The sequence below is a fragment of the Drosophila serrata genome, unplaced genomic scaffold (assembly GCF_035046125.1).
Source record: "Drosophila serrata isolate PLE 108 unplaced genomic scaffold, ASM3504612v1 contig_34, whole genome shotgun sequence".
Classification (NCBI taxonomy): domain Eukaryota; kingdom Metazoa; phylum Arthropoda; class Insecta; order Diptera; family Drosophilidae; genus Drosophila; species Drosophila serrata.
Genome location: NW_028256932.1, coordinates 323,004 through 341,331, shown reverse-complemented (window position 1 = coordinate 341,331; position 18,328 = coordinate 323,004). Strand labels below are relative to the sequence as shown.

The window sequence follows — 18,328 nt, the reverse complement described above, 5'->3', positions numbered from 1 at the left end:
CTTATTTTTAAGTTTTCGTTAATTAAGCATGTTATATTATGCAAAAATATTAACATATTAACCAAAGCAGGGAAAAAATACAACAACATTAATATAAATTTTATATATACTGCAGTTCTATTATGTGAGCGGAAAGGAAGGCAAGGTTGCAGTGAAAAAAAAAATCTAAATGTACTAATAATATAAGCAGCAAATTCTCCAAGTTTCAATTTTCTAGCTTTAAAATTAAGGTTGTGAGCAAAAGAAAGGTATTTCATCCAAATGTGCAGTGTTTTCTCAAGTTTTGCAGCCAGGTCAGCGTTTCGTCAAGTTGCAATAGGTGTTACCTTAGGTGCTATATAGTTTTTTGAATCACATTAATTCCCGCGCAATTGGCAGTCTGTTTTTAAATTACGGCATCAAACTTTGTAATTCCAAATTATTCTCATTCCTTTACGTATACATAAGGACATACATTCAGAATTTCAGTTTTAATTCCAGTGCCCATCATAAATCGGTGCCGGATCATCGGAAATCCAAATTCAAAACATTTTCGAAGACTTTGAAGTGGAAAACACAATTTTTTAGGAAAAAAAAAAGCTATTTGTCATTGTAAAATCCAATTTATGAACAAAAAAAAAAAACTTGACTGCGTTACTTCGCAAAATATGTACAAAAATAGTGTTTAAAATTTCAGTGTATAGCGAAATCAGGCAAAGTATAAAAATACTCATAACTTCGTCAATTTTGTTTTAATTGACTTGAAATTTTGGTACAATATTCTTCAGATATTAAACATTCAATATGAAAAAAAAATAAATAAATAAATAAAAAATTAAAGAAACATAAAATACCTTGGTCTTCTTGCCAAAATATTGAATGCGGAGAGAGATAATATGTTGTCCAAGAATATAAGAGTTGTATTTTTATAGAATTCCTTATGTGCTTCAGAGCATCAGAATCTCATTTTAATATAAATACATGTGTGAATGAAAATAATACAACAAATGGATTTTTGACACAATAGACAAATAATATTAATGTCATTTTTAGCTTATTCTGATGATTTTTCAAACAATTTGTCGGTTTCGTTCGATTTCGGTTTTATCTGCTACAGTTCTTAATCCTTAATCACTTATCACTTAATCTTTTATATACAGTTCTGTATATAGTTTTGCTATCCAAATGTTTAGTTATCTCGTCGTTTCCTCAAGCTCAAACAGCTGACTTGATATTTGGTCAACAGCAAATAACACAAAATATGCATTTTAAATTTTAAATTTTTCAATTTCAATATATAAATGGAACCATAAACAGATGTTTTCCACACAAAAGGTCTGGCAAATTATTCACAATTTTAATTCCGGTTGTGTTAACTACTTTGTTACTGCATTTTTACCATTTAATTAATATTAAATAGAATTATGTAAAAGCATTTTTGAAAGTAATAATTCACTATTTTACATTTTAAGTATTTTTAATTGGTTGTTTCTTTCTACTAACAGTACTGCAAACTTTGCGATCAAATTCTTGTTGCCGACGCCAAATTTTTTTTTCAACTCTGAGGTGGGGTCAGAAATTTGTTATAATACATATAACTACGGGACAGAATGATCTAGTGATGGTGCGAAATAAACATCAATAGACTACTGAGTAAACTATTTTTCCCCTTATCAAATAAGATCTGATTTTATATAGAAAAAGGCATTTACATTTCATTTCTGCTAGACAAAGGTGTCCGTTTTGCAAATCGACAACAAGAGCACCGATTTTCGTTTTCAAAATCGAAATCGGTAAATTTTTCCGAAAGTGTAAACCGGAGCAGACCTGTATAATTTTCTTTTCGAAGTCCCAATATAAGGGGCTATACCACCCGGTTTTTAAAAGATTAATTTTGCCAAAGCTATTAAAAAATACAACTTTTATTAATTGGAATATCAAAAGTGAATATGTTAAACTAGAAAATAATTAGTGGAAGAATACAATATATTCACAAATGGCGAAGATATAGCCAATCTAATAAGGCACTTGTTTTAGCGAACGGTCGTATGGTCTACATGCTGGACAGCACAATTTTTATCCGAAATCCGAAAACTAAAATTTTGTAAACTATATAATTATAGAGACGTCTAGAGGTTTTTAAATAGAATTTTTTTGGGAATGTTAGAGAAGCTGTGAAAAAAATTTGATAAGAATCGGTTAAGTAGTTTTTGAGAAAACGTTTAAACCGCTCCAAAAACTTTAGGTATACCTGCAGCCCTCACTTCTAATGACTGTAATAACGACAAATAATGAGATATTTTAAAGCTCGATGCCTTAAAATGACCGTAAGAATATATTTTAGCAATAACTAATTAACGCACGATGGGTTAGTAATACAAGATACGTTCCAAAGTAAACAGGACTTAAAAAAAAGAAAGTGACGGTTAATATGTTATTTCTGGTCAAATAGTCGGACTCAAGCGTCGATCGATGAGACGGCGCATTATCATGCAACAAATGCCAACTTCCATCTTCGTGATATTCAGGCCGAACACGTCGAATACGACGTACCAAACGCTTCAAAACTCCAAGGTAGAATACCGCTTTAACGTTTTGGCCGGGTGGAAAAAATTATTGTGGACAATACCCTTGGAATGATAAAAACAAATCAGCATAGTTTTCACTTTTAACTTCTCCAGGCGCGATTTTTTGGGTTTCGGCTCATCGTCATTTATGTCCTCACGACCACTTTGAAAACGTTGAAACCACTCGTGCACTCTGCTACGGGATAGGGAATCATCGCCATAAACTTGTTTCATCAATTAAAATGTTTTGGTAAAAGTTTTACCAATTTTAAAACAAAATTTAATGTTGGCTCTTTGTTCGAGTCCATTTTCGCACCGATGACAAAAACATACTGACACTTAAAACGCAATAACCTTACTTCCAATAGATGAAATGTCATGAAATTTTTACTGGAAGTCGATAAAGGATAGCAGATTCTAACGCACCAGTTGACATATACATGGCGCCACTAGAGGGCGCTAGATTCAAAAAGTACTGTCTACTTTGGAACTCACCTTGTCGTTTATATACCCTTGCAGGGTATTATAATTTCAGTCAGAAGTTTGCAACGCACTGAAGGAGGCACCTCCGACTATATAAAGTATATATATTCTTGATCAGGATCAACAGCCGAGTCGATCTAGCCGTGTCCGTCTGTCCATCTGTCCGTTTCTCCGCAAACTAGTCTCTCAGTTTTGAAACTATCTGAATGAAACTATATGTATATGTTGAAACGGGCCGAATCGGACGACTCAGTTTTCAACAGAATGTAATCAAATTTATATTACACTAAAATTTTGTGTAAAATTTTATGAAAATCGGACTACTATATCATATAGCTCCCATAGGAACGATCGAGAAATTAATACAATTAAAAATTATAGCTTTTTCATTTTAAACAAATTTAAGATGTAGCTTTTTTTTATTTTATATTAGTCTTAAATTTTGTGTCAACTTTAATGAAAATCGGACGATTATATCATATAGGTGCCATACAACCGATCGTTAGATGTAGAGGAAAAAAGCAAATCTGTGAATGTAAAACTGTTTTATATAATATGTATAGGTGAATGAAATGATAGCAGGTATTACTTCACTGTTTTTAAACATAAATATATATAATTTATATTGTATGGATTCCTAGTCGTCGAAGTTCTATCTACAAGGGTATATAGACTGCGGCGTGCCGAAGTTAGCTTCCTTTCATGTTTTTAATTGTATTATTTTCTCGATCGTTCCTATGGGATCAATAGGATATAGTAGTCCGATTTTCATAAAATTTAACATAAAATTGTAAATTAATATAAAATGGCAATATCTCAAATTCTGTTGAAAACTGAAAATGTTATAATTTTTTATGTAAAAATTTTCCGATCATTCCTATGGCAGTTATATGATATATATAAACTTCGGCCTGCCGAAGTTCGCTTCCTTGTTTTTTAACCTCAATATATATAATTTATATTGTCTGGATTTCAAGTCATCGAAGATCTATCTGCAAGGGTATATAAATTTCGACGTGCCGAAGTTAGCTTTCTTTTCTTGTTATTTTCTTATTTTAATCTCGTCGGAGCTGCACGCATACTTAGGCGCTAGCGGTCTGCTCCAAACATACTCCCCCCCGTTGGAAAAGGTACTGTTCCAGGTGCATCGGCATTGTGGGGCAGAACGGCTAGTTTTGCTACTGCACTCTTGACCAGACTCGTAATAGTACTGACCATAGCTACTCGGATGACGCCGCCCTTTCCAGGAATGATTTCCTCAATGCGCCCAAGCTGCCATTTCATAGATAGAATGTTGTCCTCCTTCAGCAACGCTATGTTTCCAAGCTTGATGCAGTAGGGACAAGTACTCGCTGCTCCACCTTTTCCGAAAGCCCAGCTGCATCTGGGTCACCCGTTGCCATCTGCTGAGGTAGCCTTCGCAAAGGTGAGTTACGTCAAGTTCAGGAAATTGGCTGTTGCTGGAACCCCTTAGGAAGTGAGCTGGCGGTGTGCTGAAATGCACAGAGTGGTCGAGATTTTGGAATGGCGGAAATCTCACTCGACAGGGTTCGCTATTCATCAAGGGTCAAGATGGAGCGTCCGACGACACTGTAAAAGTGATATTTGGCCGCCTTGACCGCCGCCTCCCATAAACCTCCATAGTGAGGGCACGCGGAAAAATGTCCAATCGATCCCATCAGCCAAACAGGCAGATGATATCGATGACGTATGTTGCTCACTCATAAACAATGGCTTTAGCTCGGCAACTCGCTCTTCGCACCGACGAAGTTTGTAGCATTGTCGCTCCAAATAGTACTACCTCTAAGGCTAATAAACCTTCTGAGGTCTCCGATGATGGAATCGGTTGTACTTTTGGGGTGCTTTATTCCTGCTTTCCACTTCGTCATAGAAGAGCCCACAATAGTCCACTAATGTTTCATGAAATACAGGATTAGGCTGTACTCTATCTGCTGGCAGGCTACCCATAACGTGCTCCCAAGTCACTGGCTTCATTCGAAAACATCGGATGCATTTGTTGATGACGCTAGCTTGGAATTTGCGGCCTCCAATTGGCCAATAACTTTGCCGCAATTAGGCAAGCAATGCTTGTGGTCCTGCATGTAAATATTTCCTATGAAAATGTACGACGATTGCATTTGTAACTGCGTGATCCTTGGGTAACAATATCGGATGCCTCCTATCGTAGTCCAAGTTAGAGTTCTGCAGCCTTCCGCCAACGCGAAGTAATCCATCGAAACCGAGCATTGGCCTTAGTGAAATCAGTTTGCTTACCTGCGGACACGGCTTGCCCTGGCTGAGAACCCTATACTCTTTGGCAAAGTGAACCTGTTGTATGCTTCTCAGAAGCAGAACAGTTCCCAGGTTGATCTTCTCAACCGAAAGAAAGCCTTTTAAAGGTACAGCTTTGGCTTTGCAGTTGACAACGAAACGAAGAATGTGTGCAAATAGGCTCTGAAAATTATCAATAGTGTTGATGAATTGGCAGCTTGATGAAACGTCAATGCAAACGGCTCCAACTAAAGTTGTGGAACGACGTTCTGGCTCCAGCAGAGAGACCCGATTCGACGAGCTTTGAAGATGGAAAGAAGGTCCGTTAGCCCAAAGGGAATAATCCAGCAATTCTTTTGGGGTACATTCTCGCGAGACTACATCTGCAGGGTTTGAGATTGTCGGAACGTGATGTCAAGTCACGTCTTTCGTCATCTTCTGTGTTTTCGGGATTCGGTTTGACACAAACACGTTGAACTCCCTCGGGGCGAATCCATGCCAACACAATAGACGAGTGAGACCAGCAATGAAATGCGCAGTCGAAATCTATATTTTCCTTGGCATTTACTATAAGCTCAGCCAATAATAGTGCTGCTGAAAGTTCCAATCTTGGAGTTGTCAAGACCTTCAAACGAGCTACTCTCGACTTGGCTCAGAGCAGATGAACTTTTAATTCTCCATTAACCTCCGATCGGAAATATAAACACGCTCCATACGCTGATGGGCTAGATCGCAGAATCCATGCAATTCAACGAAAGCCTGTGGTTGCAGTGCGAATCGTGGAAGTTTTATGTTCTGGATGACTACTAACTGAGGGCTCTGACAATACGTCATCCCAATCCACGTTAGCAGTCCATAAGAATTGCAGAAAGATTTGTGATTTTGTAATGATTGGTGTAATTAGACCAATTGGATCATAAAATATGGCCATTGTTGACATTGTAATTCCTTTTGTGGGTCGATGAGACCCACGCTTTATCTCAGGCCAAACACCTGGCCCTGGCGATGTCCGATCCATCGTGGACCTTTAGTAACTGTTCCCTGTCACAGTCAGACTCCCTTTCGAGGGCTCCGGCATCATTAGAACACCATTTGCGGATTGGAAAGTGCCCTTGCGACAGTAGCTCCTTCACCAGGCAACGAATTTCTCTCACCTCTTCAACTGAATCACCACCAGAAATTAAATCATCCACATAGAAATCTCTACGAAAAATTTTGGCTCCAACCGGGAATGATTCCTCCTCATCATGAGGGAGCTGATGCATTTCTCTTATAGGCAAGAAGGCAGCTGGCTTGGTTCCATAAGTCACTGTGTTTTTTAAATAGTAGCGTCAGACCGGGGTGGGATGTAAGAGCATGATACATAGAGAAAATAGTCGTGAACTTGAACACGAACCGGAACAAACTCCAAAGTATTATCTGAGTAGGTTATGGGAACCAGTTCAGAAATTAGGTCAGATTTCACAGCAATAAGAACGCCGCCACAAGTACGCATTTGACGCTGTATGCAGATCACTTGCAGCAACAACAACTCTTAAACCGGTGCAGCAGTAAGCGGTAAACGAACAGCACAAGAAAACAAGAGCGAAAGAATATTTTTCGAAGATTTTGTTTTCGGAAATTAGAGTCACTGTCTTTATATGAGATGATCCAGATGTTTCGGGTAAATAATGATCGCCAAAACACTGATCACTTTGGCAAAAATTTTGACTTTTTAGAATAAATATTCACGGTGAAAACTTTAAGCGAAGGTAAAGCAAAGGAAAACACGTCCGACTCGTAGACAAAACTTTAGCTTTATCGTTTAACTTAAAAACACTCAGCTTAGTTGCGAATTCATGCAATCTCTAAGTTCCCAAAGACCCTTAGCCAATTCCTTCGACACCTTTTAACCCAAATATGTACGTGTGCCTGAAAATATTAAACTTTATCATCAAATTGATTGGTGAGTAAATCCAAAGCCTTTTTATAATTGGCATTCGAGGGCTCAAGCGAACGTATGGTCTCTAGAGCCACTCCGCCTAAACTTGACCTTAGATATTGTCATTTTTCAATATCGCTTAACTCCTCATCATTTCCGATGACCGTGGTGAACGTCGCAATAAAATCCTACCAATCAGAATAGGATCCATGAAACCGAGCTGTCCTAGATCGGAAAGAAAGATCCGGATCATTAATAATGTCGATGGATGTTGAATTTGCAGCGGTTGCAGCCGGCAATTGTGACTTACGATGAACCGCTAAACTTCGATTTATTTTCGCCTTCACATTCAAGAACGCTGTGTAGAATTCGATCCGATGGTCACTCGTTATCTCCGCAAATCCAATTTTTCAAGCGAAGTCTGTGCGGAATCAATGGCCAGGTTTAATTAATTGATCCACTCCATTCGCGCCAGCAAATCAGTTTCATCAAACTGATCTATCGAATCAGCGTTTATTTAAAATTTTATAGCATTGTAAACATTATCAAAATTATAACATTTTAAGTTTTTAACAGAATTTAATCACATTTGGGATATAGCCATTTCATATTATTTTGTGTAAAATTTTATGAAAATCAGACTACTATATCATATGGCTCACATAGGAACGATCGAGAAATTAATACAATTAAATTAATTTATAAAATTAAATTAGTTTTCAACATTTTATCATCAAATTTGAGATTTAGCCATTTTATCTTAGTCTTAAATTTATATAAATATATATATTTATAAAATATAATATATAAAATTTTATGAAAATCGCACGATTATATCATATAGGTGCAATACAAACGATCGTAAGATGTAGAAGAAAAAAGAATATCTGTGAATGTAAAATATATTAAGTATAGGTTAATGAAATGAAGGCAGTTATTACTTCATTGTTTTTTAACATAAATATATATAATTTATATTGTATGGATTCCTAGTCATCTGCAAGGGTATATAAACTTCGGCGTGCCGAAGTTAGCTTCCTTTCTTGTTTTTTTAATTTCAAACTTGCGGTGGACAAACGTTTTAAAAACAAAAAGTTTAATGCTTAGTATTTAACACTATTTTTTCGCCGATTAGATTAAGTTGTCACAATAATGTAGCAGACTTTAATCAAAAATAAAAACTTTATTTTATTCTTAAAAACCCTATTTCTTATTGATCTTTGCAGGTGCAATCTGCTATGCGTCCACTCTTGTTAAAACTGGGAGATCACAGGAATTTATCTATTCCGGCAATTAAACGGTTATCTTATTTTACTCAGTTATTTCCTCAAATGTTCAATGAAAAGTTAAGTGAACAAATATTGCAGCATTGTTCAAAAATAATTGAAATTTTTGTTGAAGACTACAAATGTGCAAATTCAAGTATTAATTTCTTTGCGTCGTCAAAAGGTGGAGAGTATGAACAGAAAATTGTTACTCTTATTGAAATGTTTTATCACATCTCTGCATCAGTTAAATATATTGAAAAGTTGTGTCATCTTGTATTGAAAACTGAAAAAAACTTATTGATTGAGGCATCTAGCCCATATCGGGAAGCACTTCTTAAGTTCCTTCAACGATTTCCAGCCGAAACTGTGGATTTATTTTTAATGGAATCATTCATGATAGATACTCAATGGAATCGATTTTTTATATATATATTAAAGCATAAAATCGGATCATCTTTTCAAAAAGTTATTCAACAAAATAAGTACAACAAATTATTGCCTTACATAAACTGTAAAACGGAACTTAGTCAACCCCATATGTACGAAGCCCAGCATCAAGCTGTTCTAATAATTTTTACATTAATGGAATCTGATGAACAGTGGATTCCAACTAGGCCAGACATTGTGGATGTCCTTAAAAGTTGCTGGAAAAGTCATTTGTCTTTGACATGTGATGAAAATGTAGCTTGTGATTTGTGGCATTTAATTGGAAGAATACTACTTCTGTATTTTTCAAACAATACAAATGATATTGATTTACTTTTTCAATTATTAAAAGCACTGTGTTTTCGCTTTATACCTGACGTCTACTTCCTACGAGACTTTTTACACAACACAGTGGCCCAAAGCTTTACCGTTACTTGGAAACGAAACGCGTTTTTTTACTTTGTTGAAAACTTTAATAATAATACCATTTCTGAAGAGTTAAAAGCAAAAATTATAACAGCCGTTATTATTCCATGTTTCACTGTAAGTTTTGATAAGGGCGAAGGAAATAAACTTATTGGCGCTCCCCCAACACCATATCAAGAAGATGAAAAGAATATTGTATCCGTTTTTATAAATAAAGTTTTTGACCCCGATAAACAATATGATGATGCTGTAAGAATTGCTTTGTTACAACTAGCATGTTTATTGGTTGAACGTGCATCTCAGCACATACATGATGGAGATGCTAATAATAAGCGACAAGGTAATAAACTAAGGCGGCTTATGACGTTCGCTTGGCCTTGTTTATTGAGTAAAAATTCGGTAGACCCCACTGCGAGATATCACGGTCATTTATTGCTTGCCCATATAATAGCTCGATTAGCTATTCACAAAAAAATAGTTTTGCAAGTATTTCATTCTTTGCTAAAGGGGCATGCTTTGGAAGCCAGATCTATAGTAAAGCAAGCGCTTGATGTTTTAACACCAGCTATGCCATTACGAATGGAAGACGGGAACACGATGTTAACTCACTGGACAAAAAAAATTATCGTTGAAGAAGGGCACGCCATGCAGCAGTTGTTTCATATTTTACAACTTATAATTCGTCATTATAAAGTAAGTGTATTATTAGCTTAGCAGCCAAGTATTAATTGTGAGATTTTTATTATAGGTCTACTTTCCTGTAAGACATCAACTTGTTCAACATTTAATTAACTATATGCAGCGCCTGGGATTTCCTCCTACCGCATCTATCGAACATAAAAAATTAGCTGTTGACTTAGCAGAAGTCATTATTAAATGGGAGCTACATCGTATTAAGCAAGATGAGCGAGAAAACAAAGTGGATGGATCTGAAGATGAATTATTGCGTGAAACCCCAATTAAACGTTTAGGACCCGACTTATCAGAACAGAGAAAAAAATCATCGGATAATACTCGAGAAGCTGCAGGGCAAGGAAAGTATAAACAAATGTATCTTACGGAAAAAAATAACTTTTAATATTTCTAATTGTAATTTTAAATTGGAATTGTTACGTATATATTGACGTTGATGCACTACGATCGGTACCCTCAAGTGGCTCGTATGACACCAGCTACGTGTCTGTTTGGGTTAGGTGTTAGTAGGCGCGATGGAAAATTTAGGACAGAATACGAGGAAATTGACTACCGGCGTGCTGCCAGGTTGTTTGCTTGCATGTTTGCTAAGTGTGTTAGTATTAAAGATTTAAATTTGGGAAGGGTATCTACATTAGAGATTAGTGTGTACAAATCATTATAAAATGCACATAAGACTCTAAAAGGTTCATGCAGTTCGAAAGAGGTTCTACAGTGGCGCAACACTAATGGGATACAGGATCTAGTAGTTCTACATTGTACGTGGAAATTGAGCTGACTCAACAAGTCTGCACTTTCTACATCACCATGGATTAGGTTAAACATAAAGGTTACTCCTACAATTAGCTGAGGATGGTAAGTTTATTAATAGGAGTCTATTTGAGTAGGAAGGTAATCTTTGGTTTGCATCCCAATTTAAACCGCGTAGATGAAAGAGTAAAATGTTATTTTAAGCCGGCTCGATGCGTTTGTTATGAACGCCGTACTGAGGGCTCCAAACGCAGCATCCATATTCTGAGATAGGACGAAATAAATAAGTATATAAGGATTTAGTGACATAGGGGTTATTGAATTCCTTCGACCACCGTATAATAAATCCAAACACACCCCTGGCTCTATTCACCATAGACGAAATAGTACCAAGCTTAGGAACGACACGAGAGAATGTCATTAGCTTGCATTTCAAGCAATTTAAGTTAAATAAGTTTACACGGCACCAAGTTTGAAAATTATAAAGATCTGTTTGTAAATCCGACTGGCAGGCAACGTCATTGTATTGCACGCAAAGCTTGACGTCATCCGCGTACATAAGCACTGGATTTAGTCCAGACTTTGGGCAGGTCAATTATAAATAATGTAAACAAAAAGGGTCCCAAATGGCTTCCTTGCGGAATGTAACCAGATGTAACCCTTAGAACATTGGATAAATTATTCTTAAGGGTGCTGCAAGTGAGGGGTAATAATATTTTCAAATAGTTTAGGGATGGCCGAGAACTTAGAGATTCCTCTATAATTGCTGGCCTCTAATTTACTACCTTTTTTGTGGCGACGAATAATAAACGATTCTTTCCAAATAATGGGATGGATGGGATTCCAAGGATAAGGTGAACAATTTCAGAAGGAGATAGCACAGGACGTCGGCACAATACCTGAGCACACAGCTAGGAATTCCGTCGGGGCCTGGCGAATAAACTGGCTTGACACGATGAAGATCTAAAAGGAGAGAGCTTTCGTTTAGGCTAGGACAGAAAATTAAGTTTGATTTGGGTATGTCGTAGGAATAAGTCGGATGTAAATAAGAAGTGTTTGAATAAGTTATTTGAAAAAACGGCGAAAATGGATCGGCTATTGCCTGATCATTATTTGCGGTAGTATTTTCAAATGAAAGCGAGGAAGGATTTGTTATAGGCTTACGTTTAGCGTTAACGAAATTATAAAACTGTTTTGGGTCCTGTGAGAACTGTGCTCTACAACGAGTACTAGTTTTTATAACACTGCGCGTTTAGCACGGTAAAGTTTGACCGAGCTGATAAATAAGATGAAAGTGCAGATTGTGAACCGGTGAAATTAATCTTAGCATACAGCCTAGATTTTTATACCCTTGCAGGGTATTATAATTTCAGTCAGAAGTTTGCAACGCAGTGAAGGAGGCACCTCCGACTATATAAAGTATATATATTCTTGATCAGGATCAACAGCCGAGTCGATCTAGCCATGTCCGTCTGTCCGTCTGTCCTTCTGTCCGTCTGTCCGTCTGTCCGTCTGTCCGTTTCTACGCAAACTAGTCTCTCAGTTTTGAAGCTATCTGAATGAAACTTTTTAGTTAGCCTTTAATATACTCTCACTCGTATATGTGTCGGAACGGGCCGGATCGGAGGACTATATGATATAGCTGCCATAGAAATGATCGGAAAATTTTTACAAAAAAAATTATAACATTTTCAGTTTTCCACAGAATTTAATCAAATTTGAGATATAGTCATTTCATATTATTGTAAAATTTTGTGTAAAATTTGATGAAAATCGTACGACTATATCATATAGCTCCCATAGGAACGGGCGAGAAATTAATACAACTAAAAATTATAACATATTCAGTTTTCAACAGATTTTCATCAAATTTGAGGTATAGCCATTTTATATTAGCTTTAAATTTTTTGTCAAAAATGCAAAAATGCAAATCTGTGATTGTAAAACTGCAAATATAATATGTATAGGTGAATGAAATGAAAGCAGGTATTACTTCATTGTTTTTTAACACAAATATATAATTTATATTGTATGGATTCCTAGTCATAGAAGTTCTGTCTGCAAGGGTATACAAACTTCGGCGTGCCGAAGTTAGCTTCCTTTCTTGTTTATTTTTAAGTCGGCTCAACTCTTTTGTAAGCCACGTCGGTTTTTTCGAGCTTGTCGAATAATATAACGGAACACATTCAGTAAAAAATGAATTCATTGCATTGTAAAAAATATCCACGGCAACTGCCATGTCAGTGCACATGTATAGATCGGACCAATTGAACTCGTTTATGAACTTATTTAGCCGTTCAAAGCCCGCCTTGCGAAAGCATAGGACTTTAATGGCTGGACGGTCAGAAATATTCTGTACGTCACACCTAATATCAAGAGTCACATCGAAAGTTGGATGATAAGGATCTTCGGGCTGCGTCAGAGGCGCCAACCTTGCTAAACTGACTCTCGCAGGATCACAGACGAAGCAAAGATCGAGCAAGCACTATAAGGAATTTCGCACATGGTTGACTTGAGACAGCGAAATGTCGAACAAGCCAGACAGATGTTTAGCACCAGGAATATTAAAATCTCCAAGGACTACCAACTGGTCTTTATCCAAAAGTCTACTGGAAACCATCTCAATAGCGAATAGGTGATTCTAATAAATAGGAATTTCCGACAATGGAAGTATGTAGGAACAGGTAATAAAAATGGAGCTACCTTTGATAGATAGCTTCACACAGAGGAATTCAACATCGTTGCATTCCTCGAAGGTTAATAATTCTGACGTAAGTGAGGATTCCACCATAAAGAACCTATAAGAACTCCACCCCCGCGTCTGATAGAGCGATCTAGCCGATATACTGTGAACACAGCTGAAAAAACTTCGGAGCTCAGAATCTCCGGCTTTAACCCGGTTTCTGGTTTATGGCTATCAGAATACAAATAAGGAAGCTAACTACGTAAGCCTCTTGCATTCTGATAGGAAATACATAGAAAGTTTGTTAGGTTTTTGGGTCGGGAATGAAAGACGTAGAAGGCGCAGTGGTATGATCAGGCCTTGGAAGAGGTATTCCTACTGACGTTTTCGTTTTCTATGCTTCGAGCTCCTTAACAAGCAATGTAATCTGGCCAGAAGTTGGAAGAGCAAATAGTGTTAATGAGATCGTTAGGAACATTTATTTTGAAAGATGAAATATCCATAGCGTAAGAAAATTTAAATTGTTCCACCTTTATCTTTAATTTATCGTCTTTGGTGTTGCCTGGTATAAAGGCGAGAACATCTTCCAATGTTTGTTCAGGGGTGAGCCGCGAAACAAAAATATGTCTCGTAGGTGGAACCACTATAAGGGCTTTTGGCAAGGCAGATTGGTTATCTGCCGTGCCATTGTCGGCCGGTATTCCGGGCCTAACACCCTGGAGAGATATATCGTTAAACACGGGACTTTGAGGGGTCAATATTTGCGACCCCCAGGGGACAAAACAGAAATCACCGGCGGTACGGGCACTCCCGCTGCACATTCGGGTACCGAATCATTTCTAGCGCTCGATCTCAGCACTCTTGGAATAAATGCTGAGGTCGAGGGCTGTGCCGAGGGAGGCTACTGCTGAGAGCCCGTTGCAGGTAGTTGGGGTCCGTCTACATGCTGCCCACCAATAGCAGTTTTTTTACGCCTTGGAGACTCATTTAATAGCGTAGGGCTATTAAATTGAGTGTCCAGCGCCAAGAACATATCAAGAGCATTACGAAAACTCGTTAAAATGCCCCTAAAACCGTTTTTGGTTTGCCGCATTCCCTTTCTCTATCGCGAGAAATCTTTTTAATTGGGATCGCTTCCTCCCTTTCGCACTCGTATTCTCATCCTTGTGGGAGCGCTAGAACACTTGTTCACAAGTGTCCTTTAACATGCACTGATCCTAATTAATTGCCTCTTTAGTACCCCATCCATTGACAGGTTGACAGCTAACCGTCATTTTATTACCCTTTTCGCTGACATCAAAGGTCCCGAAAATCGGCTTTAATTACTACTGTTATAGCCTATCGTAAACTTACTAAAGAAATTATCGATCACTATCGGGCCGCTCGCATTAAAAATAAGAAAAATAGATAAGTAAAGTGAAAAAAAAATGATGTAAATGAAAGATAAGATCAGGAAAACCGGACAATAAAGAAAGAAATAAGGCAAGAAAACAGTTCAAATTTGAACACGCGCGCGAGTAACCACCTCAGCATCTACCCTCGGCTATCCCCCACCGAAGCCCCACGGCAACCAAACACTTAGCAGCCAAATACTTTGTTGGCAATAAAGTTGAAAACCAAACAAACATCGGGACCACTGCAGATCCAACCCACTTCTTCATCCGCTCCATAATTGTATCTAAATATTAAGCATTGAAAGACGAAGTATAAATTAAAGAACTCAGTTTGAGACATACCGTCAAAACTAAAAGTTGAAAATACCTTGGACCTATTATACATAACTGGAGCAGTCGGAACCCCTTCACCCAAGGACTTAAATTACCCCAGGCCATGAGGAAGGACAACAACACTATTTTGACCATAATTATGTAAGAGTGAGCAAATATCCACTTTGATCAACTGCCATTTCGTATTCATTGAATAGAAAATAATACATTTTTAAGAAAAGGTAGCTTAATCTATCCTATTTATTATGCAATTGTTTTTTTTTCTTCTAATTTTCTTTAAACCATTTCTGACCTTTTTGCCCAAAATCCGGGCCGCTTAGCCCATAGTGCAGAGTAGACAAATTCTCGAGGTACGTTTTAGTTTCATGGCCCTATTCGGAGAACCCAAAAAGATAGTTTGCGACCAGGGAGTTGAATTCTCGTCAAACCTCTTCCAGGACTTTTGTAGGCAGTACGAACTAGAACTGCACACAACGTCTTTCCAGCAGTCGTCGAGCAACTCCACAGTTGAAAGACTACACTCCACGATCACGGAAATATACAGGCTTATAAATAAAAGTAAGAAGAGAAATAAGTTAGAAATCAGGCATGAGGAAGTACTGGATGAGGCGTTTATAACGTATAATAACGCTATTCATTCAGCTACTAAGTGAACCCCTCAGGAACTATTCGTTGAAAATGAACACGACTATTTACTAATATCAATGCGTTTCAGGCAGAATTATACCCAAAAATAAAAGAAAGGATAGAGCAACAAAAAGCCAGGAGAATAAAAGCAGAAAATACAGACAGAAAGGAACCAAGCCTGGTACAGGCAGGAGATACGATATTTATGAAGAAAAACAGGAGGGATAAGCTATCTCCTCGTTTCTCAAAAAACAAAGGATCTGCTGAGAGCACTTCGAAACAAATTACAGTTGATGAAAGCAAGATTGGAAGCTGTATGCCAAAAGAATAGGAGAAAGAGAGGATTAATAAACGGATTTCGTTCAGTCGTCAAATCAATAACAGGTTAGAAGCAGATATAAAGAGAATTTATGAAGACGAAAAAGGATTGAGGCAAGCCATAAGCTCTTAAGAAAGAACGGGTATCAAGATTAGTATAATGTTCAAAAATATAACAAAATACCTCAACGAAGAACAAACCCGAGTACCTATGTTTATAAACGTTCCTAGAGGAGAACAAGAGGACTTATATGTTAGAGTATATAGACAGGACTTCGTGTTGGGATTGAACCTAAATGATATAGCAGAAAGCCTGTTGCTAGCGAAAATGGGTCTAATCTCGAATTTTATATTTAACAAGCAGGAAGCAACGAAGTGTGGACCACAGTATGAACAAGGACAAGGTATCAAAAATGTCCGAAGAACATATGTGCGAGTTTTTATAATTAAAAGCAATAATGAATAGGACAGACGTAATATTTTCCATAAAATTACCTGTTTCTAAAAAGGGAACGTATTCTTTGCATAGAATTATAGCGTAATCCATGAATAAAACAGAATTTATAATAGCACAAGAATATGTAGTGAGCAGAAAGGAAGAAATGTATTATTATAAGAATAAATGTCAGAAAGTAAGAAATTTATATACATGTAAGAATGATAAAATTGTAAACCAGGGAGAATTGTATAAAGAAACTGATCAGCGGAAAGGAAACGAATTATAAAACAAACGATGTGAACTCGTAAGCAGGATTTTTGAACCGGAAGAGGGTTTCATCGCAGTCTTCAATGGAGAGAATGTATGATTACAAAAAGATAGTGGTCATTAAACAACCATAACTGAGTCAGCACTGATCACATTCAGAGAATGGAGAGTTATGGTTAATAACATCCGATACGGAACGATGGAGAAACTTGGCACAGTGAGATTAAATTTGGAGATTCCTCAGAGCGGAGCTATCCAGAAAAACAGAACAACCCAAGAATAGGGAATACATGAGCTTAAAATGGAGGACATCGAGACGAAATTACAGATCAATAGAATCCAGACGGGAACAGCGATACACACAACATACTCACAATGTTCACGCCAACTATTGCTCCACCTACCACCTTCACACCTACCATTGCTCCGATGTGGTCGGTAGTTCAGTGTGCGGGGGGAGGAGTTACCGCCTCTGCATCTTCCCTCGGCGGTCCCCCCCCCTAAAACCACCACGGCAACCAAACCCCTAGTATCCAAAGTAACACCTCAACAATTACCCTTAGTGGCCCTCACTGAAGCCCCACGACAACCAAACACTTAGCAACCAAATATTTTGTTGGCAATAAGGTTGAAAACCAAACAAACATCGGGACCACTGCAGATCCAACCCACTCATTCATCACCTTCAATTGTATCTAAACATTAAGCATTGAAAGACGAAGAATAAAATAAAGAACTCAGTTTGAGACATACCGTCAAAACTACAAGTTGACTTGGCTTAATCATTGAGTTAACTCGCTCTTCCACAATCGTGTGCGGTCAGACAAGACCAATCACATATCGGTCACAGTATAGAGGGCAAACCCCGCGCAGGCGGCGAGGATAGTAGACCGCAAAGGGCCCTATATTAAGCGGACCGCAACCATATTTCGGCACTCAGCAGCAGACAGCGAACCAGTAGTCAGCATCAAAGTCAGTTTTGGTTGGACCAGATCCTTGGATCGGATTTCATACATTATAGTTAGCCTCCAGTAGTTTTCCCCCTTGATATATTAATCGGAAAGTGTTCACCTCCAATGGGCTTGCACAATATGAAAAAAATATATTTGACAAGCGCAAATCAAAAATTGTGAAGTTAACGAAGGAGACTATGTCTTACTTAAAAATATTGTGCGTCAGAAAACAGATGTCTTATACAATGATCGGTATAAAATAATCTCTATCTATCTAAAGTAAGAGGCGGAATAAAAATCTCCAGTATACGTAAAATTTCAGATGGGCAGGTACCAAGCGAGCGGATATGAATTGGGTTTATTTAATGATAAATATAATGAACAATGTGGACTTGAAATGTGAAAAGCAGTTGAAACAGACTGTAGTGGATAGTATGGCACTAGCGTTGTGAATTACCAGTCTGTCATTGGAGAGAAAAATCAGTTGAAATAGACTGTGGTTAGTGTGGCACTAGCGTAGTAAAAGACCA

The 18,328-nt window shown here is 37.5% G+C and overlaps 1 protein-coding gene across 5 annotated transcripts in view; it reads left to right on the top strand.

The window, feature by feature from the left end:
- Nipped-A (Transcription-associated protein Nipped-A) overlaps positions 1-18,328 on the top strand; it is a 321,958-nt gene that overhangs the window by 242,599 nt on the left and 61,031 nt on the right. For 3 of the 5 annotated variants that reach the window (XM_086834345.1, XM_086834340.1, XM_086834349.1), the window contains one exon: positions 8,448-9,529. Coding sequence is in view for 2 of the 5 variants with exons in the window: in XM_086834335.1 (XP_086690461.1) it covers positions 8,448-10,034; positions 10,090-10,376 (1,874 nt within the window). In the remaining 3 variants the exon portion in view is untranslated. Of the gene's footprint in view, positions 1-8,447; positions 10,035-10,089; positions 10,377-18,328 lie in introns of those variants that run through there. The other 2 variants (XM_086834335.1, XM_086834337.1) reach the window with 1 other exon arrangement.